The sequence below is a fragment of the Agelaius phoeniceus genome, chromosome 24 (assembly GCF_051311805.1).
Source record: "Agelaius phoeniceus isolate bAgePho1 chromosome 24, bAgePho1.hap1, whole genome shotgun sequence".
Classification (NCBI taxonomy): domain Eukaryota; kingdom Metazoa; phylum Chordata; class Aves; order Passeriformes; family Icteridae; genus Agelaius; species Agelaius phoeniceus.
Window position 1 is genome coordinate 904201 of NC_135288.1, and position 23279 is coordinate 927479.

At 53.5% G+C, this 23279-nt stretch overlaps 1 protein-coding gene across 4 annotated transcripts in view; it reads left to right on the top strand.

The window, feature by feature from the left end:
• EPHB2 (EPH receptor B2) overlaps positions 1-23279 on the top strand; it is a 136458-nt gene that overhangs the window by 80602 nt on the left and 32577 nt on the right. For all 4 annotated transcript variants that reach the window (XM_077190107.1, XM_077190108.1, XM_054647644.2 and 1 more), the window contains exons 4-5: positions 6412-6567; positions 7354-7689. In XM_077190107.1, the coding sequence (XP_077046222.1) occupies positions 6412-6567; positions 7354-7689 (492 nt within the window). The remainder of the gene's footprint in view (positions 1-6411; positions 6568-7353; positions 7690-23279) is intronic.

Genomic DNA, 23279 nt, shown 5'->3' on the forward strand with positions numbered 1-23279 from the left:
GGCACCTCCAGCTGTGAGGCCAGAGCAGCAGTGCCTGTGGGCGGGTGATGGGACAGGTGATGTCCTGGAGCTGCTGGTGAGGTGCAGGGTGTTGGCCCAGTCAGTGGGGACGTGTCTGTAGGCCAGGAGGATGCTATGCAGCCTATGCTGTCTTGCTTCCATTGCCATCCCATGGAGAATGATGAGGTTAAACAAGAACATTTGCATTGGGACCATTCCCTTTATTGACAATTCTGTAATCCACATCCTGGAGATTCCCCTCCAGTTAATCTCATTTAACCCTGTTTTCCCTCCTGTATTTCCCTCCCCTGCTGTCCAAATGCTGTCAGAGCTGTTGGCAGTGACAGCACCTGGCAGTGGCATTAATTGCTTATCTGAGGATGAGGTAACAGAGCAGGCTGCTAATTAAATTTATCCCTCAGGAAGCAGAAGGACCCGTGTGGCCCCTGGCACCTGCAGGTCCCAGCTCCTCGCTCCTTCCCAGCTGCAGCAGCTCCAGGATCCAAGGGTGTCACCACTGCCTCCCCAAGGCCCAGCTGAGTCCTCTTCCCTGCAGCCCTCTGCAGGCTGGGGGCACAGGGGGGATTGGGAGTGGATCCAAAGGCTCAGTGGCTGCTTTGGCTTCCCTCTCACTAAGAGCACAAACCCCATCGGGTGAGGGACAGGCGACAGGAACAAGCAGAGGAGGGAAAAATTGACAAGTGAGACAAAGTGATACCTGTTTGGATACAGAATTGAAAACAAGGGTCAAGGTGCAAGGGACAGAATGGAGCAGAATATGGCAAAGTGACAATGTCATTGCAGCAGCCACCTCATCTTCCAAGCAGGGTATGGTTGATGAAAGGAAAAAGGGGGAAATTCAGAGCTGGTTAGACATAATGGCTCTGCACAGAACATCATAAAAGGCTTTAAGCTGGAACAGAGTAGATTTAGATGGGATGTTGGGAAGGAATTCTTGGATATTGGGAAGGAATTCTTCCCTGTGAGGGTGGGGAGGCCCTGGCACAGGGTGCCCATAGGAGCTGTGGCTGCCCCATCCTTGTCAGTGTCCAAGGCCAGGTTGGACAGGGCTTGGAGCAGCCTGGGACAGTGGAAGGTAATTGAAGCTGAGATGAGCTTTAAGGTCCCTTCCAACCCAAACCCTCCTCCCTTTCCATGATTCCATGAAATACCCCACACACCATGGACTGCAGTGAGCCAGAAGTGCTGGTCAGGGAGGGTCTGGGGTCTCATGTCCAATGTCCATTTGCACTGGGGGTGCCACCAGCATGAGCTCAAGGCAGCCATGGAACTGTGCTCAATCTACCCCAAAGATGGAACTCTACCGCCCCTCTCCCAGGTCAGCACCATCTTTTGGAGAAGTGGCTTTTCATAATGTCCTGTCTGAACTTGTGGTCCTTGTCCTGTGTGGCAGAGTCTGGCACCCTGAGAAGTGGCTGAGCCTCTCTTCAGCAGGTGCAGTTAGATCCCCCCTTAGCCCAGTATCCCCAGTTACCCCATCCAGCTCTTCCCACCTCTCCCATGCCCTGTGCCCCAGGGATGACCCTCTTGGTCACTCTCCACTGGACTCTCCTGCTTCTCCATATCACCCCTGAACTGGGCAGCCCTGGTATAACCATGGCAGCATCCCCAGTGCCTGGCAAGGGAAAGGAAAACACCTCTCCCAGTGTCCTGGCCATGCTCCTCCTGGCTTGGCCCAGGACATTGTTTTCCTTATTCTCCATAAGAGCCTATCTGTGGGACTCATTTTATGTGGGGTCAGAGTGGGAGCAGCACCGTGGTGTGGGGCCAAGGCACCCACCTAGGGTTTGTGGGGGGATGAGGGTGCCAGTGGCAGCAGGGAGGGCTGTGGGGCTGGGACCCCAAGAGCATGGAGGAGGAATCCCAAAAGCATGGAGAGGGACCCCCATAGCCCCAGAGGAGGGCAGGAGGCAGGATGTGGCCAGGGGGAGCAGCCCTGGGTCCTGCAGCAGCAGGGAAGCTGCAGAGCCAGCCCCCAGCCCTGGCCCCGAGGGAGAAAGGAGCCAGGGGGGAGATAAGGCTGGGGATTTAAGGCTCCTGGCAGATCCTGACAGCCAGGGCTGCCTGGCTTCCATCAGCCTTTAAAAATGCCTCTCTGGAGTTCAGGGATCCTTGCTGCCAGCAGAAACAGGGCCAGGCAGAGGGGGTGAGAAGAATCCTTCCTCCCTCAGAGCCCTCAGCACGGGGTGAAGGTGCCATTTTAGGAACTTTTATTGCAGGAGGGAGCTGCTTGCTCAGAGCTGTTTCCAGGAGAGGCCTGGGGTGGACTCTGAAGGCAGGGCAGTTTGGGATGCAGGAGAGCCTGGCTGGAGCCTGCCCAGCTCACACTGGATTAATTAAACATTTGGTTAGAGAGAGGCAGTGAGACACGAAGGAGCAGGGAACCCCTGTGTGGCCCCTCCTGCACATTTGGCCAAAGGCTTTCCCTGAGCCATGGGATGCCTTTCCCTGCTGAGCTGCCCCAGGACAGGAGGCTGGAAGCTTGGTGCCAGCAGCAGAGGTGGCCCTGCCTCCCACATCCTGCTGAGGTCCTCTGCAGGAGGGCAGGATCCTCCGTGGGTCCTTCCCATGGCATTCCCTTCCCTTCAGGAGCTGGACACAATGATCCTTGTGGGTCTCCTCATGCCTTCCCAGGGCAGGATCCTCCGTGGGTCCTTCCCATGGCATTCCCTTCCCTTCAGGAGCTGGACACAATGATCCTTGTGGGTCTCCTCCAGCTCAGTGTATTCTGTGATTCCAAAGCACGTGGCTTCCCAGGCACAAGCACCTTTCCATGCCCTGGGAGGGAAGGAGTGAGTGAGTGGGAAACAAGGAGCCCCAGTGGTGCTCAGCACCCCCAGCCTTGCTGCAGAGAGCCACAGGCAGTGCTCCAGGCTGCCTCCAGGGCTGTACCCCAGCAGGGCAGCCAGCCATGGGTCTGTGCAGCAGCCAGGCAGTTAAAGGTGCCTGTGAGCCCTGTTAGCATCCCATCACTGCTGGAGGTGGGGAAACTGCTGCAGTGATGGGGCCAGAGCCACTGGCACCGAAATCACCCTCCAGGGATGAAGGATGCTTGGATAAAGTAGAAATTTCTGTGCTTTCACTGGTTAATTTCCCTCTTTGCAAGCATGAATTTCTATGGATGTCCTTGCTGCAAGCCTAAGGAAAAGCAGCAATGTCCCAAAGCTGCTGTCACCTCCCAGGGCAGAAAACTGGGGTGTCCTTATGTCTGTGTCAGGCTGGATATCAGGGAAAGGTTCTTCCCCCAGAGGGTGCAGGCAGTGCCCAGGCTCCCCAGGGAATGGGCACAGCCCCGAGGCTTCCACAGCAGCATTTGGACAAGGCTCTGAAGGAAGCACAGGATGGGATTGTTGGAGTGTGTGTGCAGGGCCAGGAGCTGGGCTGGATGATCCCTGTGGGTCCCTCCCAGCTCAGGATATTCCATGATTCTGTGATGCTTCCAGCACATGGTGAGAACATTCCCATTGTTCAGGCAGGAGAGGTTTTAGCCCCTATGTGAAGATTTCACTTTTGATTTGGTGTTTATTCTGGAAACAAGAAATTCCTAAAGAAAATCTGTTTTCTCACCCAGGGGAAGACATGGAGGAAGCAGAACAGTTTTGAGGACAATGTTCATTTATTTTACTCCTGGAGGTTTTCATTACTGGAGAAAAATTAATCAATAGGAAAAATGGACTTTGCATCCAATTTCAGTGATTTTCCTGTCTTTACACGTGATTTCAGAACATTTAACTTGGGAGAAGTTCTGATTTTTTCCAGATTATTTTATCCCTTGTGGGACCTGCTGGGGAGGAAGGGACTTGCCAAAACTCCTGGCTGTGTTTTGGTGGCTCATGCAAAGAGTTTCAGTGTCCCAGCTTGGCATTTTTGAGAAACAACCACTGAGCCTCAGTTTTTATCCCTCTCCAGCCATTGACCTGTGCCAGGGCCAATGTGGGGAATGTTTTTATCCCTTGGAGTAGTCACTACACTCCACAGCCTGGGCACTTTTGGATGTCTCTCTGTCTTGATGCAGAAGAAGCATTATAGGAAAGTACAAATTTTTAAAATAAACCTCAGGAAGGTGAAAGAGGCCCCTGTCTGAAACTATCCTTGCTGGAATGACCCTGTATTTCACCTGGGCTGTCAGATGAGAACAATTTTATCTCTTGGTCTTTTGTGTGTCTCAAATATTGGTATTAGTGCAGGAAACCTGTTATCATGTCCCCGTTGCTTCTGGTGAATGCAGAACTGCCCAGCCATCGCCTCTCCCAACAGTTTAACACCCTCTGAGATGGGCTGGTCCTGAGGGAAGGGGGTCAGGAATGCAATGGAACAGGTGAGGGATCGATGGAAAGATCAGGAACATGAGGAGGATCCTGGTTCTCCACAGCTCCTTTGGCCATAAGAGGAAGGAGGGACAGTGCAAGCAGGAAGGCTGATGGAATTTCTCTGTCAAGCTTTTCTCATTGGAAACTCAGGCTAATTCTGGAGGAAAGGAGATGACAACTGAAGAAAAAAACCAACCTTCTTTTTTTCCTTTTTTCCCAAATAAGAAATAGGTACTTCTTAGCAATGGCTCTTGCTCACAGCAACCCCAGTGAATGTTTGTCCCAGGCTGTTTTCTGATCTGCCTCATTCCTGGGAGCCTTGGCAGGTGACTGAAGGAGAAGTTTGTTAAACTTGTTTCAGCACAGGAACCACCTGCCTCCCCCCAGGCTCTTCAGGCTGTGTAAGAACTAACAGCAACAGAAAGTCACAACAGGAGTAACCACAGAGGAACAGTCTGAGCTGAGCCTTTCCTTGGGCACTGCTGATCCCTGGGCTTGGAAGGGACTTTCTGGTGTTGAAAGCTTTTATCCAGTGCTGAATCTGTTAGTGCTGGATCACAGTGTGGTCCAGTCTTCACCAGTCTGCTGTGGGCACCACACACACCCTCACCCACCCTGTGGGGCTGCACACACGTGGGGTTGAGTGGCTGCTGCTTATGGAGCATCTTCTTCACCTGTGGGGGGTTCAGAGCCTGGAGGGAGGGCCCAGCCCTCTGCTACTGCTCAGCAGAACCAGCACTTTATTTGTAATATTGAGTCATAAAATCATTAAGGTTGGCAATGTCCCCTAGGATCATCAGCCCAGCACTGCCATGTCCCCAGGTGCCACATGTACAAAGTCATGAAGACATAACTCTGTGGAGAGTTGCAAAAGGACCCTATGAGACAGTGTGACCAGGGAGTGAGAAGGCAATTGGAATTCAAAAGAATTGAGGCAATACAAATGGGAGAAAACAACCCCAGGTTCATGGAACGGTGCAATCACAGAATGGTTTGGGTTTGGAGGTGCCTTAAAGACCATGGGGCATCTTCCAGCAGACCAATTCCCACACACCTGCACAGAGATGAGCTGGGAGCTGGCCCAATGTCCAGTGGTTAAAAAATAATGTGGGCATTTCTGAAAAAAGAAGAGAATAACAGTGAATGTTGTTATGCAGTGTGGGACATGACAGAGATTTGGACAACTCTAGAGGTTGTGGACAAGGCAGATGGTGACTGAGTGTCCATCAGCAATGGAAATGTGGGATGGCATCAAGAATGGCAGCTTGGCTTCGAAGCAGAGAGCAGCAGTTTCTTCCTGCAGCATGTGGTTACAGCACAGGGCTCTTTAGGGGTAAAACAGGTGCAGGACATCTGCAGGGAATAAAAAACTGAGTGGGTAACGTGGAGAAACACCCACGTGGGGTATTGAGTGCAAGGAGCTGCATCTCAGAAGGGAGTGGGGAAGTGTTGTGGGCAACGCAACAGCAACATGGTGGTTCATGCCCTGCTCCTTGGGTAGTAATGGAATCATGGAATATCCTGACTTGGATGAGACCCACAGGGATCAAATCCAACCCTTGACCCTGCACAGACACCCCAACAATCCCACCCTGTGTGTCCCTGGAGCAGTGTCCAAATGCTCCTGGAGCTCTGGCAGCCTCGGGGCTGTGCCCATTCCCTGGGGAGCCTGGGCAGTGCCTGCACCCTCTGGGGGAAGAACCTTTCCCTGATATCCAGCCTTAACCCCCCGACAGTCGCTACTGGGGGGAGGATCCTGGTGTCCATGGTCTCACCTGGTACAGCCACTGACATCTTCTTATGTGGCAGTGGCTAAAATTTCCCTCTGCACTCCTAAAGTCCCTGTTCTGCACTCGTGGTTGGGGAACAGGGACAGAGGTGTCTACACAGGGACCCATCTCTGCAGGTGCCTTCTCAGGGCCTTCCCACCAGCTGCTCCTTCTCTACAGTGCCCACCTGCAGTTGTCAGGATTTTCTGTGGACTCTGCAGAGCCTCAGGGATCGTTTGGGCATCAGTGCTGGGCTCCAGCATCTCCCCAGCCCCCTTCTCACTGCTCACCACTGCTCTCTTCTCTTCCAGGCTGCCCCTCAGGAACATTCAAGGCCAGCCAGGGGGATGAAGGGTGCGTCCACTGCCCCATCAACAGCCGGACAACCTCGGAAGGGGCCACAAACTGCGTGTGCCGGAATGGATATTACCGGGCAGACGCCGACCCCGTGGACATGCCGTGCACCAGTATGTGGGTCTGGGCAGCTGGGAGGGAACCACGAGGTGGGGAAAGGACATGGTCCTCAGTCAAAGCACTGAGGGATGCTTGACAAAGGTGTCTGTCCCAGTGGGGTTTTGGGGGACACTACACAAACTAGCTGGTAAATTTTGCCAGGACTTTTACACAACCAAATTAGCCTGTGGTAATAGAACTGATTTCATTCCCCCTCTTTGATTTGGATGTCTAGCTTGCTGCACACATCCCTGACACCAACAGAAGTAGGGATTTATTAAGAGGCCTCAAATGGATCTACCTAGGGCAGCACAACTCAAAATGGCCACAAAAATGGATGACAGGTCACAAGGTCTCATACTTTTATAAGTTTTGGTCCATTAGCATATTGGAGCTAATTGTCCAATTACAGCTTTAGCCCATGCAGTCCCATCCTTCTTGTTTTCTCTCTTTGGTCCACAGTTTATGCTCTTGGGTGTGAGGTCTGGATCAGCTGTCCTTGGGTCCCCAGCTAGAGCAGGAATTGTTTTATCTACCTATTCTGTGAAGAGAGCTCACCATCCCCTAATATGAAGCCCAGACTTACACACTAAAGCAGAATAGAATCTGAAAAATATAAAAGCTAAAACCTGAGGCATCAGGGGTGGGCAGTGTCCCTGGGCAGTGCTGGCTGAGCCCCTGTGGGCTGGAAGCCCCTCTGGGGTGAGCCCCTGTGGGCTCGGCTCACACAGAGCCCTGCCCAGGGATGGGGAGGAGGAGAGGGGCAGCTGCTCACACCTTCCCGTGTGCTCCCTTTGCAGCCATCCCGTCCGCCCCGCAGGCCGTGATCTCCAGCGTGAACGAGACGTCGCTGATGCTGGAGTGGAGCCCCCCGCGGGACTCGGGGGGCCGCGAGGACCTGGTGTACAACATCATCTGCAAGAGCTGCGGGGCCGGGCGCGGGGCCTGCACGCGCTGCGGGGACAACGTGCAGTTCGCCCCGCGCCAGCTGGGCCTCACCGAGCCCCGCATCTACATCAGCGACCTGCTGGCCCACACCCAGTACACCTTCGAGATCCAGGCCGTCAACGGCGTCACCGACCAGAGCCCCTTCTCCCCGCAGTTTGCCTCCGTGAACATCACCACCAACCAGGCCGGTAAGGCCCAGTGCCCTCCCTCAGAGCTCCCACACCACGGTGGCGTGGGGGCATGCCCTGTGAAGGCTGAGCTAGAACACAGAGCTAAAGAATAAAGTAGGGATTTATTGAGAGGCCTCAAATAGATCCACCTTGGGCAGCACTACCCAAAATGGCCACAATAATGGATGACAGGTCACAGGGTCTCTCACTTTTGTAAGTTTTGGTCCATTAGCATATTGGAGCTAATTGTCAGCTTTAGCCCATGCAGTCCCATCCTTCTTGTTTTCTCTCTTTGGTCCACAGTTTATGCTCTTTGGCCTGAGATCTGGATCAGCTGTCCTTGTTCCCCAGCTAGAGCAGGAATTGTTTTATCTACCTATTCTGTAAAGAGAGCTCACCATCCCCTAATATGAAGCCCAGACTTACATACTAAAGCAGAATAGAATCTGAAAAATATAAAAGCTAAAACCTGAGGCATCAGGGGTGGGCAGTGTCCCTGGGCAGTGCTGGCTGAGCCCCTGTGGGCTGGAAGGGGACAAGAATGGGGTGAGGTGTTGCTTATTCCATAATGTTGGTGGTGATGAGTGCCTGGCAATTCCAGAGTGAATTCCAAGCCCTGGGTGTCAAAATATCCCTTATTTCAGTGAAAATCTGAAGCATGTCCCAAGGCAGAGCTGCCTCCCCATCATGGCAGCAGAACAGCTGGTGGCACTGTCCCCTGGTGTCACAGCATCACTCTCCAGCACTGGGTGTGGCTGGGCCTGAGGCTGTTGCCTCCAAGCATCATTGCAGGCACCATCAGAGTGTTGCAGACACACTCCTGGTTCCTGGGGAGGGAAGGTGAGGTGGCTCCAGCATTTTGATGGGAGCTGCAGTCCCTGCTTGGACTATAAAGAGAGCCAGGCCAGACTGAGAAAGCAAAGGAGAGCTGCACAGGAGAGGGGCTGGGAGATGAATATTTGGGATAATGGTCTGGGAATCTGCTCCAGTTCCTGTGCCACTGCAGAGTCACCTGGTGAAGCAGCTGAAGCACAGAGCTGGGAGGGTTTCAGTCAGGGTCTCCAGCTCTGTGCAGGGTGTGTTTGCTGGGGGAGGGATGGTCAGAGTGGCTGCTAGTGCTGCTCCCAGGAGGGTCCCCAGCAGCCCCCTGGCAGCTGTGCTGGTGGCAGGGAGCCCCACTGAGCTGCTGGCCAGGGGCTGCCTTCCCAGCCCACCTGGAAGCCATCTGGAGCTGGGCACAGCCGGGGCTGCGGCTTGGCTGAATGGGATTGAGCTGGAAGGATGCCAGTGAGGCACAGCCCTGCTGGGAGCAGGAGAGATTCTGGTCCCTCTGAAGTGCCCTGGACACTACCTGACCCCCAGGGCTGAATTTGGCAGCCATGGGTGAATCACCTGGAGGCCATGGTGTGTCCTGGATGCCAGGGGTGGTGGGTGGGGTAAAACAGCAGAAGGGCAGGTGGGCATCACTTGGGCATCACTTCCAGAGTGTGAGGACAGAGGGAACCTGCAGAAATGTCTGGGGGAATTCTTATGGTGCCCTGTGATCTGGGGCTAGCTTGGGAGTGGGGCCAGGGTGTTTTTGAAGCCCTGGAGGCAGGTCTGACACAGGCTGAGCCATGGTTTGGCTCCAGGCAGAGACAGGGCTGCCCCAAGGAGGAGAGAGGAATGGGTCTGGATGATGAGCTTCCTTTACCTGATGGAGATGGGGTGGCTGTAATGCTGCCTGGAGCTGGGAAGGGGCTCTGCACCCTCCCACCGTGGTTCTGTACTATGGATTAATCATTTGATGCTCATATTTCATACTTGCATTTCTCTGCTGTGCTTGAACCTTCATGGATCACCCGTGGCTGCTCCCACCTGAGCAAAACCAGCGAGCTGAGTCGAAGGCAAATCCTTTTCAGTCCCCTGCATCCTCCTCCTTGTGTTTTCCTGGTTTGACACTCCTTTATTATCAGGGCTCACACTTCTCAGCCTGTGTGATGTCTCTCTTAATGTATCTATTCATTAGCAGTAAACACTAACTGTCTGCTTGCTAATTCCTCTGTAATTAGAGGCTCTGGATTCTTCTGCTTACACTCGCACCGGCACTGCCTGGCAGCCTTGATGTAGATCATTAACAGTTGGTAACAGAAACTGCAGACACAAAGGCAGAGCTGGGACAGGAGAATGGGGGGTGCTGGGGGAGAGGAGAGGGAGCAGAGGGAGGATGAGCCTCCTTCTGCCTTGGCTCTGCATGGAGGAGCCAGCTGGGGCTCCATTGTTGAATGTGTGATGGGGTCATGCTCCTGCCACAGCTGGACAAAGCAAAGTGCCCACCACCCCTCGGGGTCCTGCAGCCCTGCAGGAAGCAAGGAAAATCCCCCTGGTTCCCCAAGGGACACAGGGTGTGTGCTGGGGACCCTCTGTGCTGCAGGACTGAGGAGAGATGCCCCATCACCAACAGCATCCAAAACCTTCAGGGGTCACCAGTTCTTCAGCACCCACATTTTATAAGGGCATAGAGTGCCAGGACAAGGGGGGATGGCTCCCCACTGCCAGAGGACAGGACTAGATGGAATATTGGGAAGGAATTCTTCCCTGGGAAGGTGAGGAGGCCCTGGCATAGGTTGCCCAGAGAAGCTGTAGCTGTCCCATCCCTGGAATTGCCCAAAACCAGGTTGGATGTGGCTTGGAGCACCCTGGGATAGCAGAAGCTGTCCCAGCCCATGGCAAGGGGTGATGAGGTTTTATATCCCTTGCAATCCAAACCATTCTGGGATCCCAGGAGAAATCTCCTGTGAGAGTAAGAAAACAACCCCTGTAGAGCAGCCAGAGGGAAGGAAGGTCCTGAGTGTGGCCAGGTGGGCGGCACATGCTGGGTGATGGTTGGGTGACCATCATCCCATGGCCATGACCCCTTCCAGCAAACTGCATCCCCATAAACATGATCCACCTGCCTTCCTGGGCAATGCCTTCTGTCACCTCTGAGCCCAGGCTGGGTTTTCTCTCTGCTCTTCCCAGCAGGCTCTCCTCAACCTCCAGCTCCACACTGTGCATCTGCAGCTCACCTGCACTGCTGCTTCTCACACCCTGCAGCTGAGCAGTACCTCGTCCTCCAAAGCCCAGCATCCCTTCAGGAGTGAAATCCAGGACTGTCCATGTGCCACAGTCCTGTCTGCAGGGACCATGACAGAGCCTGGGTGCCACCAAAAGTCCTTTCCCAGCCATTCCTCAACAAATGATCTGTGCCAAGAGGGTGGCTGAGAGCCGTGCCAGCATCCCAAGGGGTCAAGGAGCTGAGCCCAGGGCTCTGGATAACAACACTTGACTAATTGAGAGCCTTGCCAGGCACCAGCTCTTGCTGGCAGCCCCTGACTACTAATTTGTGGCCTTTCTTTGGGACTGCTGGGGAGTGGGGAGAGTCTTGGTGCTGTGAGGATTGGCAGGCTCTGTCCACACCTTGGACAGGCTGAGTGCCCTGGGACAGCTGAAGGCAAGGGCTCCATGGTCAGGGATGAGTTAATAGCAGTGGCAAGAGCACTTCTTGGTAACTGGCTTCTCTGACCTGAGGAGGGAGGAAGAAGCCTTGGGCTCTGGAGTATCCAGAGACAAATTCAAGACCTCCCAGTGGTGGGGGTAAGAGAGCATCCAGGCTCTTGGGAATGTGTCCCTTTTGTGAGCAACTCTTGTCACAGGGGATAAGGAGGGAGGATTAGTGCTGATGTCAGAGGCTCTTGGCTGCAAACAGAGCCACAGAGAGCCATAAAGGGCCCTTACAGAGGGAATACAAGGAGTGTGTGGTGAAGGAAATCAATCCACTGTCCTGATAAACCCATCAAGATGATTTCTGCCCCTCTATAGATCCAGAAAAGTTGTTATGATTATTTGCATTATTATTCTGGGTGGCATTTTCCAGCAGTATGTCACAACATGGTGATATGGCTTAGTGGACAAAATGGCATTCAGTCAAAGGTTGGACTTGATGATCTTGGAGGTTTTTTCCAACCTTCCATGTCTCTAGGTCTCTTGGCCAGGAAGATGTGCAGCTCACAGCTCTGTCCCAGGTGCATGCCAGGCATCAGTCTGGTTTGAATTTCAGTGGCTGGCACAGCCCAGGTTGTGTCCCAGCCACGCAGGGTCTTTTGGGGAGGGCTGTCCTGCCAGGCCTTGGAGGAGCCCCTGAGCTCAAGGACAGGTGACCACGGTCCAAAGTGAGGACATGGGCCATGGCCCTGCTCTGCTGGGGTCTCCTAGCACTGGACTGAGCCCAGCCTGATCCTGCTACAAACCTTGAGGAGTTGATCCATGAGCGATGGAGCACAGGTGAGACAGATCCCAGGTTGTGCAGAAAGGAGGGGTTTTTCCCCCTCACCTTCAAGCAAAACAATTCCCTTGCAGCCACGGCCCTGGAGCTCTGCTGGCAGAGGCAGGAGGGGCATGGAGAGCTCGGGGAGCAGGTGAGGTGAAGGGAGGAGCTGGGCAGGACCAGACCTTCTCACCAGCCATCCCAGCCTGCTGTTTGCTTGTCACATTAGTGATGCTGCTGGCTAGACAGGGACAGGCGACTTGTACTGCCTGGGGCACAGGGAGCCTTGCTTTTATCTTCTCACTTTCGCTGTGTCAGAGGATGTGTCTGGCTCCCTTCTTGGGAGGGAGGCACAGGAGAGCCCGTGGACACAAGCAGGAGCAGTGGCTCTGGACACAAGCAGGAGCAGTGGCTCCTCCTGTTCTCTCTTGTGCTGCTCAGCTGGGCCCTGCTGCAGCCAGGAGTTAGTGTCTGTGAAACCAGAACCTGGGAAAGTGCAGAAATTACCTCAAAGGGCTGGAATGAGCTTTCCAGAGCTTCAAAGCTCTGAGTATTTGTTTATAATAGAATCCCAGAATGGTTTGGGTTGGAAGGGACTTTAAAGATCACCCAGTCCCACCCCCTGCCATGGCTAGGGCCACCTTCCACTAGCACAGGTTGCTCCAAGCCCCATCCAAGCTGGCCTTGAACTTCAACAAGATTTTGACACTCCACTTTCCTGTTTGTTCCAGAATAAAAGGCAGGAAGTTGTAACATTTGAGTATCTCAGATTCCTCATCCAACTTCCCACTTACAGCAGGGCTGCTGCCAACAGTACATAAGCAAAGTCATGGCTTTGGGTAGACAGTTGTTGGTTATCTCCAAAGGCAGAACTCTCCCCATGTCCCACTGACTTGTCCCAGATCTGCACCACCCTCCTAGGGAGGGAACAACTTCTGATGGCCAACCTGACCCTCCCAAGCTATGATTTATGCCCATTGCTCTTCATTTGACTAAGTTTCAAAGGTTCTAGCCCAGAGATGTGTTAGATCAGCCTGAATACCAGTTCAAATCCCAGAATCCCAGAATCTGGTTTGTGCTGGAGGGACCTTAAAGCTCAGCTCATTCTACTCCCTCTCATGGGCAGAGACATCTTCCACTAGACCAGGCTGCTCCAAGCTCTGTCCAGCCTGGCCTTGGGACACTTCTAGGGATGGGAATTTTCCTCTAATTCAGTCCTGGCTTTAGCTAAAACACCTTTCAGGAAGAGAATTAGTCCTGAGCCATCAAGAGACAGGCAGCACATCAGGTCTTTGTACATGAGCCTATGTAGATCATTGCCTTTTTTCCCAATGAAATCACTGATTTTCTATGGAAATACAGGAGACTCTGTCAGGACAGCAGTAAAACATTTGATTTGGGAAACTGCAAGCTGGAAGTGGTTCTGTGAAGTCTGTCCAGGAACTGCAGAAATGGGAGACCACAATGACCCGAGTGGGGAAGCCTCAGCTGAGCTGAGGTGACTGAGGTCCATGAGAAGCACTTTCATACTTCTTGATGTTTCAAGACCTGGTAGGGTACTTCTTGTGCAGAAAACTGACACAGAAGTGGGAAAAGCAGAAATTTCCTGAGCTTTGGAGCCATCTCACACATGGAGGAGCCAGGACAAAGCCTGTTCCTCTGAGCAAACTGGAGGATCTGCTGGGCTGCTGTCCTGAGGTCACTTAAATCCCGGGTTTCATCTTTTGGAGACTTCCCTGGATGTGTTTCTGTCACAATTCAGCCTGCTCCCACACTCCAAACCTCCTGAAACCTTGACATCCTCATGGCTGCTTCTCTTCCACCAGTAAAGTTCCAGACCTTGCCTTCCATGGACCCGTGTCACCATCCTGGTTCTGTCATCTATCTTCTCTCCCTCTTCCACTCACCCACAGCTCCCATCTTCACCCTGATGGCCACCAAAATGTGATGTGGCTTTGCTTTTGCTGCCCTCCTCCCCTCTCTTGTTGCCCCAGCCTGTTGCCTTCACTGCATCCCCCAGCCTGCAGCAGCTGGCAGCGAGTGCCCAGGAGGGATCCTGCCGTGCCCAAATCCCTTCTCCTCTGCCCCTGGAGACCATCTGCAGCAGATGGCAGGAGCTTTGTCAGCTGCTGGCTCTTCAGGAGCCTCTTCCCTCTCCTGTGGTGGGCAGTTGGGGGATGTTGGCAGAGCAGGGGATGGGCAGCACTGCTGGAGCTTCCCGAGCAGATGCCCTTCCCTGCCACCACCATCTCTGTGGGCTCCTCCTCCTGCTCACTCCCAGGCTTCCCTGTTGCATAAATTACACCATGAGTTTGAGGACTGTTTTTCCACACCTGCCTGGGGCTTCAGAAACCTATTCTAATGCTGGAGCTGACTTTGGTCAGAAACAACAGTCTGTCCATGATGGATGGGGTGGAAAGTCCCTTCTGCTAAATCAGGGGCTCCCTCAGTGTGCCACCATCCCTGCTCTGTGCTGTGCTGGGAGCTGATGGGATGGCTCCAGGGCTCTCCTTTCCTCCTGTGTTCCAGATGGCTGATTCATGTCTCCTGCTGCCCTTGGCAAACACAGCCCTGGGGCAGTGCCCTGGGGCAGGTGGGGAAGCTGGCAGTTGTTCCAAAGGGGTTACTGCAGCTTCCTGGCTGGGTGTCCTTCAGTCCTTCTTGGGGTCCCTGTGGGAAGGGATGAGTCTCTGTGTGCCCCTGTGCAAGCAGGAAGATGCTCACAGTGCCTGGCCCTCCGCAGGCTGGTCCATGGCCATCCCCGCCCTGGCAGGGTGCAGGAGGCAGCTGCATCTCTGGGGCTGGGCAGGGAATGCTCTTCCCAAGAGAAAATGGGATTTCCAAAACTTTCCCCTACACAGGGAAACTGGTGGAGTTTGCCATGCAAGAGAGCAAGGGAAAAGGTTCAGTCACAAATTAGCAAGACTTAGTGATGCTGCAAGGGCTGGAGCCCCTCCAGAGCCAGGCTGGGAGAGCTGGGGGTGTTCACCTGGAGAGGAGAAGGCTCCAGGGAGAGCTCAGAGCCCCTTGCAGGGCCTGAAGGGGCTCCAGGAGAGCTGCAGAGGGACTGGGGACAGGGGATGGAGGGACAGGACACAGGGAATGGCTTCCACTGCCAGAAGGCAGGGTTAGGTGGGATATTGGGAAGGAATTCCCCTCTGTGAGGGTGGGCAGGCCCTGGCACAGGTGCCCAGAGCAGCTGTGGCTGCCCCTGGATCCCTGGCAGTGTCCAAGGCCAGGCTGGATGGGGCTGGGAGCAGCCTGGGACAGTGGAAGGTGTCCCTGCCATGGCAGGGGTGGAAAGGTCCCTTCCAACCTGAACCATTCTGTGATTCCAGGAATGCTCTGCAGCAGACATCACTCTTTCTTTCAAGGACTATAGCTCTAAGCTTTCTATGTTTGAAATTTTGAAGTCAGGTTGTTCCTAAGGGCAGTTATCATTGCAATTAATGCAATTAATGCCAGCAATTAATTGGCACTTTTTGGGAAAGTATATTTTTATGGAAAATCTGGGGGGTAGGTTGGAGGGGGGGGGGGTCTGGCTCCCTCTGTGTTCCTGCGTCCCTGCAGCCTTTTGCTGGGGACATGCCATGATCTGGAGCAGAGGAGTTTTCCACGTGCAGTGGGGTCCAGGAGGTGGGGACACCCTTGGCACCTTGTGACCCCAAAGCAGCTCTGGCAGCAGTGTGGGGAGTGCCAGGAGCCTCTGGAGCAGCTCCTGTGTGTGGGAACAAAGCCCTGCAGGCCGGGTGACACATGCAAATGCGACTGCAAACCCCACTGAACAAAGAGCTCAAACACAGCCAAACCCTCGGCTGCCTGGGCCAAGTCGCTGGGCTTGTGGCATTAGCAACTGCTTTTAAGGCTGTAATCTACACCAAAGCCTGCCTTGATTTAAGTGGGGCTGCAGCCAGGACCAGCTTTGGGCTGCTTTGCCATGTTTTTAAGATTTTCCAGCGTTTGTAGTTACAGACTCAAGGAGCTGCAGGCTGGGCCCACTGGGAAGTTTTCCAGACACTTGACACAGCATGGGTACCACTGATGGGGCCACCTCGGAACAAAAACCTCACACACTGTGAAACACCAATTTTCCAGAGCTCCAGCAAGTCCAGGAATATCCCAGACCTGAGAATTTTTACTCCTTTAAGGGCAAATGTTGCTTATTAAAGAGCCCCAGTGCTGCCATTCCTTGCTTTCCTCAGCTTCTGCTGGAGACAATTGGCTCCAAAAGTGTGTGGCTCCTGAACATGGCATCACAGGGGCTGAACTGGGAAAGGAACTGGGGGGACAAATATTGTAATAGTCCAAGGAATAATGAACCCTTTCAGCAGGAGGGTCACAGACACACAAGTGCTGGTGGAGGGGCTTCTGGAGGGCCTCATCTCCCATGCAAAACAGGGTCACCAGGGTCACCATGGAGGGCAGGTGAAGAATCCTCCCTTCTTCCCTTCTTCATCCAGGTATTCCTCACTGTGGTGCATTCAGTGCTCGTGCTGGAGGAAGGCATCTGAGTTCAAATGCATTCTCCAGGAGGGCCCATGGTCTGAAAGCCTGTGATGCTTAAATGGCCAGAGGGAGTTTTACCCAGAAAAGCAAAAAATGAGGGAGGTTTTAACCAGAGAAACTGATTTTCAGTTCAATACCTGGATGTGTTTGGACTCTGAGCTGAACAGGAGCACAAAAAACAGGATCCTTGGGGTCAGTGGTGGCAGCTGGAGTGGGGACAGTTGGACCATTGTACAGTGACAGGCTGTACTGTCCCACCTGCTGGGGACTGTGTGGGACTGGGGTGCCATGGGGCAAGGAGGGAGGGCTGCTTTGGATTGGGTGTCCTGCAGGTGAGACAGTGGTGAGAGACTTCCAGGTCTCTGGGAATGTGGGGGTCAGTTGTCCTGTCTGTCCCCTCTGCCCATGCTGGAGAAAAAGTGCTCACCCCCACCCCTGTGCCTGCTCTGTGACTGATCACAGCACTGCCCTGGCTGCTGCAGAGCATCACCTCCAGCCTCACTGCACAGGGTGTGGGAACGCTGTCCTGGGGAATGCCCTGCTCTGGACCCACAGGGAATGCTCTGGACCCACAGGGAATCCTGCTTCCCACATGTTGGAGCTGCCTGGGTCTCCCACTCAGACTGAGTCCCTGGGTGAAGGCAGTGAGAGGGGAGCTTGCCCCCTTCCCCCAAGGCTTTCCAAGTCTCCCCCTTCACACAGTGGCAGGACAGTCACAGGCATCCCCTGCCAGATGCTCTGACAGAAATTCTGCCCTGACAGAGCCTTCTGCCCCACATCTCCCCATTCCCTGCCCTGTCCTGTGGCCTCTGGACTGGCTGGTGCCTTGCAGCATCATGGTGCATTTCCCTGCCACTCTCTCTTCAGCCGCGGGTCAGGCAGTTAATCCTGACCCCGATCACAGCCGCTGCTGCACGGGGTAATTGAAAATGCCAGAATTCCCTGCTGACCTTCCTATAATAAAAGCAGTCCGTCCCCCCCCCCACCCCGTCCAGTAACCTGACACTCCGGGGACCGAGATCTGTCAGGAGGGCTCCGAGGAGATGCTGGAAAGCTCCCAGCTGTTCACCTCGCCTTTTCCCCTGGGTGATTTCAAAGTGTTGCCAGGGAGAGGCCAGGGGCTGGGCTGGCTTTGCTCTCTCTGAGTCGTGAGTGTTTTCCAGAGCAAATGTTGACTCTGTCTGACATGACATGGGTTAGTGGAATTAAAGTGATCAGAGATAGGGGGTTTGCTGCCTGTAACCTGATTCTCCCAGCTAAGCCAGCAGAGGAATGGATGCTTTGATTTTACCGGGATCTCGACAGCGCTGCCCCACTAGCCAGGAGTAGGGGCTCAGCCTTGGGCCTGGCAGGTGAGGGGGGGCTGGCTGCAGACTGGGAGGAAGATTGCATGGCAGCCTTTTAAATGGGTCTAAAGATGATGAAAGAGAAGCTGTGGAAAGATCCTCGTGTCCCCCCTGCAGGCTGGAGCCACACAGTCCCACCAGACACTCCCAGAAGATGCTGCCAGCAGAGTCTGAGCCCCTGGGCTGCTCCCTGCAGTGCTGCCCTGGCTGGTGGCAGGGTCTTTTCCCATTTTATTCCCTTTACAGCAGTGGTCCAGCTTCCCAGCCTGCACACTGTGACCTTCCAGGTCACAGCAGCACCAAGGCTGCAAAGTGGCCCTGGAGTGCCATGGATATTTGTGTAGCTGGATGTGGGCTTGGTTTATTGGAGCCAGACTTCCTAAAAAACACTGGCAGTGGTGGTGGCCCAAGAGTCAGGACCTGACACAGAAAATTGGCCTCTGCTATCAAAGTCTATTAGACAAAGATGCCCTGATGGGTCCTTTGGGATGGGATTAACCAGAATACACTGAATCATAAAATCACAGAATCCCAGACTGGGTTGGGTTGAAAGGGACCTTGAAGATCATTTTATTCCACCCCCTCCCATGGGTAGGGACACCTTCCACTATCCCAGGCTGCTCCAAGCCCCATCCAATCTGGCCTTAGACTCTTCCAGGGGTGAGGCAGATAGAGGTGGGATAGGAGGGAGGTGAGCTCAGGATGTTGAAAAAGCAGGGCTGGGAGAAAGGAACAGCTCCCAGATGGAAGCTCTTGTTGAATAAAAGAGGAAGATGTCCTAGGAGATGTCCTGGGGCTCCTGGAACTGCTCAGAGTTGCGGTGTTGTGGGGATGGTTCAGAGAGACAAACACGTGAGCTGCCTAAGAACCCTCAAATCATCTCAGAGACATAGAAGCAAGGGGGGAAATGGACCTATTTCTTTCTCATTGCCCCAAAACAATTCTTCATTGTGTGATGCCCTCCTGCTGCTATTTGTCAGCTTTCTCCTAATGAATTTCCCTGAGCTTTAGAGAGAGTTTTACCAATCACATGAACTTTGGATGCATCGAGGATCTCTCACCCCGCTCCCAGCAGAACTGGGATGATAGGAAATGCAGGAACAGTCTCCTCCCCTCCCTGAGCTGGGGGCACAGCCAAAAATACCCCGTGGAAGTGCCCAGGGGAGAGGGAAGAGCAGCTCTGCAGGGCTGAGCTGAGGCAGGGAAATGTCACCTTGGACACACTCAGAGGAATATCAAACCTCAGCCAGGAGATGGATGCTATCTCTGGAGAGATGGATCCTGGGTACTGAACTCAGTTTTGAGGTTTATGTTTGAAAAGGAGATTAACAAAAAATTAGAAAAGGTAGAGGAGGGAGTCATCAGGCTGATAAATGTGTGAAGTGCTCAGGAAACTACTTGAGAAACAGAAAGGGATCACAGAATCATTGGCTGATTTGTGCTGCAAGGGACCTTAAAGATCTTCCAGTTCCGACACTCCACAGACAAGAAGGAAATACTTTCACTATTTTTCAGCTTGTCCATGATGACAATATTCTTCTTCAAGACTCCTCCTCCATTTAGTTACAAAACCCAGAAAAGTTTCTGCAGTTGGAAACTGAAGTCCATAAACTTTAACCTGAAAATAAAAGGTGCATTTTAAAAGAGAGCCTGAGGGAAACCTCCCCAGGGGCATGATGGGCTCAGCATCATCTGAAGTCCTCAAAGGAAGCAGGGGGTGTGTCTGTAGCATACTCAGGGGGTCAAACACAAGTGTTTCAGCTATTTTTAGCTCTGCCTGGGTTTGTGCAGATGTTCAGACCTGGGTGTTATGGAGCTTTTCCCAATTCTCTGCTAAATTGCTCTGCTCTTGTGCTGTCTCATCGTGCTGCCCTGGGTTTGGTGTGACCTTCTTCAGGTTTTCCTGTGATTAAAAAGTGATTGTTTCTCCTGGAAAACTCACATTTTGTTCCTTCCTACTTCCATTTCCTTCTTTCCCTTAATACTTTTCATCATTTCCAGCAAGTCCCAAAGAAGCAAATATTTTTATGAAAGTCAGATTCTGGCTATGCCAATCCTGAGGCTTCATGGTGCAACCAACACCCCCCTTTGTCCCTTCAGGAGATCAGGCAAATCCTTACTCACAGAACCCAAAGCCTCTTGTGGAGGATCAGTGCAGGTTAAGCTGCCTTTGTGTGATGGATCTGTGCCACCTGGGGTTTGGTTTCCTTTAGCACAGGCTGCTGAAGCAGCCTTGAGGTACTGCTCTGGAGCCATGGAGCTCCCTGGTTCCATGCTCAGGGAGGTGTTATCCTCATGTCACAGCATCCTCCGAGAGCAGCTCTGCCACAGGGAGGCCTGGACATGCTTTCAGTCAAAGATGTAAAGCTGTAAAGAGAGATGTGCCTGGATGGGATCTTTAGCAAAAGCTCTTTCAAAAAAAAAAAAAAAAAAGAAGCTCTTTCATAAAGGTGGCTTCAGCTTCATAATCAGGACCCAGACCATCACTTGTGATCTCTTTTTTTTTTTTTCCTTTAGAAGATATATTTTAAATTCTGGATGTGCCTCAGCTACAGTGCCTGTGAGGCAGGACATGTGGGGCTCATTTACAGGGATGTGGCAGAGAAGGAATGTGATTTATGACCAAAAATTGGGATTGTATCTAGAGCTAATCAGAAAGGCTAAGAGCTGCTGATACAGAGGGGCTACTGAGGGAAGCCCCATCCTTGGAGGTTTAAAGATTCACCTAATACAGCTTCCCTTCCTTGGTGTGGTGGTGGACCAGAAGCTCTGGGAGTCCCATCCCAGTATCATTCCTGGGATTGGGTGCTCTAGGGAACTGAAGGGGGCAGTGGGAGAGGAGGGCTCAGTCTTGTCAGCCTTCACAGCTCTTCTCTGCTCTGTGTGGAGGCACCTGGGCCTCTTGGGTCATCCCTTTCCTCAGCACAGTCTGTGGAATGGAATGGAATATAGAATATTTCAGTTGGAAACACCTACAACAATCATCTAGTCCAGCTGCTTCACCTAGCCATGGAGAGAGGTCAGAGCAGCACAGCCTGGGCTGTGTGTGTCCTGCTGGTACTGACTCCACAGCATGGCTCTGGGACCAAGCCAAGAGCACAGGATGCATTTCCTTGGCTGTTACCCTTTTGTTAGGTGAGAGCATCAGGATATGTCAGCCCTGCCCTGACACGGGCTAGACCCACCTCGTGGTACCAGAAGCATTGGCCTCTGTGAGGCTGAAGCTGCTACACTAATTCTGGGCAGGTCAGAACCAGCCTAGTGGCTTTGGTGCTTCCCTTGCCAAACCCCACTGGGACCAGACATTTCCTCCCCAGTGGGTATGGGAGCCTTCTGGGAGACAGTCAGTCAAGCAGGACCTAAGATCCCAGGTGTTCCTTAAGGATGCCTTAATGGAAAATATGTGTGTAGTGGGATTTGAGACCTGCCTCGCTATGTCCACCTTGTGACACTGAGCCATCCTGGTTTGAAAGGACAATGTCTTGAGATGTCTTCAAATCCCAGAATGATTGGTTGGAAGGGACCTTAAAGCACATCCCATTCCATCCCCTGCCATGGCAGGGACACCTTCCACTGTCCCAGGCTGCTCCCAGCCCCATCCAGCCTGGCCTTGGACACCGCCAGGGATCCAGGGGCAGCCACAGCTGCTCTGGGCACCCTGTGCCAGGGCCTGCCCACCCTCACAGGGAACAATTCCTTCCCAATATCCCATCCAGCCTTGCTCTCTGGCAGTGGGAGCCATTCCCTGTGTCCTGTCCTTCCATCCCCTGTCCCCAGTCCCTCTGCAGCTCTCCTGGAGGCCCTTTAGGCCTGCAAGGGGCTCTGAGCTCTCCCTGAAGCCTTCTCCTCTCCAGGCTGAACCCCCCCAGCTCTCCCAGCCTGGCTCCAGGGCAGAGGGGCTCCAGCCCTTGGAGCATCTCCACAGCCTCCTCTGGACTTGCTCCAACTCCTCCACATCCTTTCTGTGCTGGGACCCCAGGGCTGGAGGCAGAAGTGCAGGGTGGTCTCTCCAGAGCCAAGCAGAGGAGCAGAATCCCCTCCCTGGAGCTGCTGCCCACGCTGTGGGATCAGCCCAGGACACAGATGGTGTTCTGCCAGTCCAGCCCTGGCAAAGCTCAGGGGTGATCCCTTCAGGGAGGTGATGGCCATGCAGCTCTGCTGGCAAGACCTGAGCATGGTGGGACCTCCTGAACCCCATCCTTCCCAAGGGTTTCCAGCTCCTGAGCCCAGGCAGTGCTCTGTGTGTGCTGCAGAGCTGTCAGCACCCCCATGCTGATCCTGCAGAGCTGCCCCAGCCACAGAAGTCTGCTCTGCTCCCTGGATTGAGATAAACTGCCAAATGCCCAGCCTGGGCCGGGGGCTGGCTGTGAGCAGTGCTGTGTGGCCATGCAGGGCTCAGGGTGGTGACCACCGAAGTGTCCCTGGCATCCTTCCCGTGCCTCTGCCCCAGAGGGGTCACCGTGTGGGATGTGTTGGCTTTGTACATCAGTGGATTTTCATTAAGCTTGTTTTACACTCCAGTGGTGGTTTTGGTGTGGTTTATTTCTCCAGCAATTCAAGGAAGCCACAGCGCTGCACTGTGAGGAATCTGAGGCCATCTCTGATCAAGAGGATGCAGAAAGTGCCTTTCAAGGACTGCAGTAGTTGGGTTTGCCTCAGTGCCCCGTGCTGATAATGCCAAGGGTGTGGGTTTGATCCCCATATGGACCATTCACTTCAGAGATGGACTAGTGATCTTTGTGCATCCTTTCCAACTCAAAATATTCTGTGAAATCTGTGCAATCAAATGGCATTGAGGCTTAAGGGATTCAGTCAGGAGCAGTGTTTCCATCAGCTATGGAATGAAGGAAGATCTGTTTGTTTTTTGCACTTTTGGGACACACCTACCTCTGGATGCCCCATCGGGATAAATCCACCTCTGTTCACACCTTCCTGGTGACATCACGGGGTGATCAAGGCTCTGAGAGTGGGGACTCTCCATATCTGATCTCCTCTGTGTGTCACAGGGCACAGTCAGCTGCCTGGGCATCGTGTCAGAATACAGCTGAAGCTGTTCCTGCTGACTGGACCTGGGAAAGTCACTCTGAGTCTGGCTGGCTCCTCTAAACTGGTTTCAAGCTCATATATCCAGTGCCAGCCCATCCCTGATTCACAGGCCTGGGAGCCTCTCTGTGCACCTCAGGCCCTCACCTGGCATAAAGGGTGTGACAAAGGACTATGTTTTGTGGCACTGCAGAGTGCTGTGCTCTGTTAGCAAAAAGTCCTGGAGAGAGATTGATTGTTTCCATCTGCTCAGCAGTCTCAGGGCCACACCTGGGCTCCTGTGTCCTCTGGGGCTCCCAGTATCACACTCATGGACAAACTGGAGCAGTCCAGCAGGACAAGGAGGTTACCCTGAGGCTGGGGCTGGAGCATCAGAGGTGAGGGCAGCTGAGAGCTGGGTCTGATCAGCCTGGAGAGGAGGAGGCTGA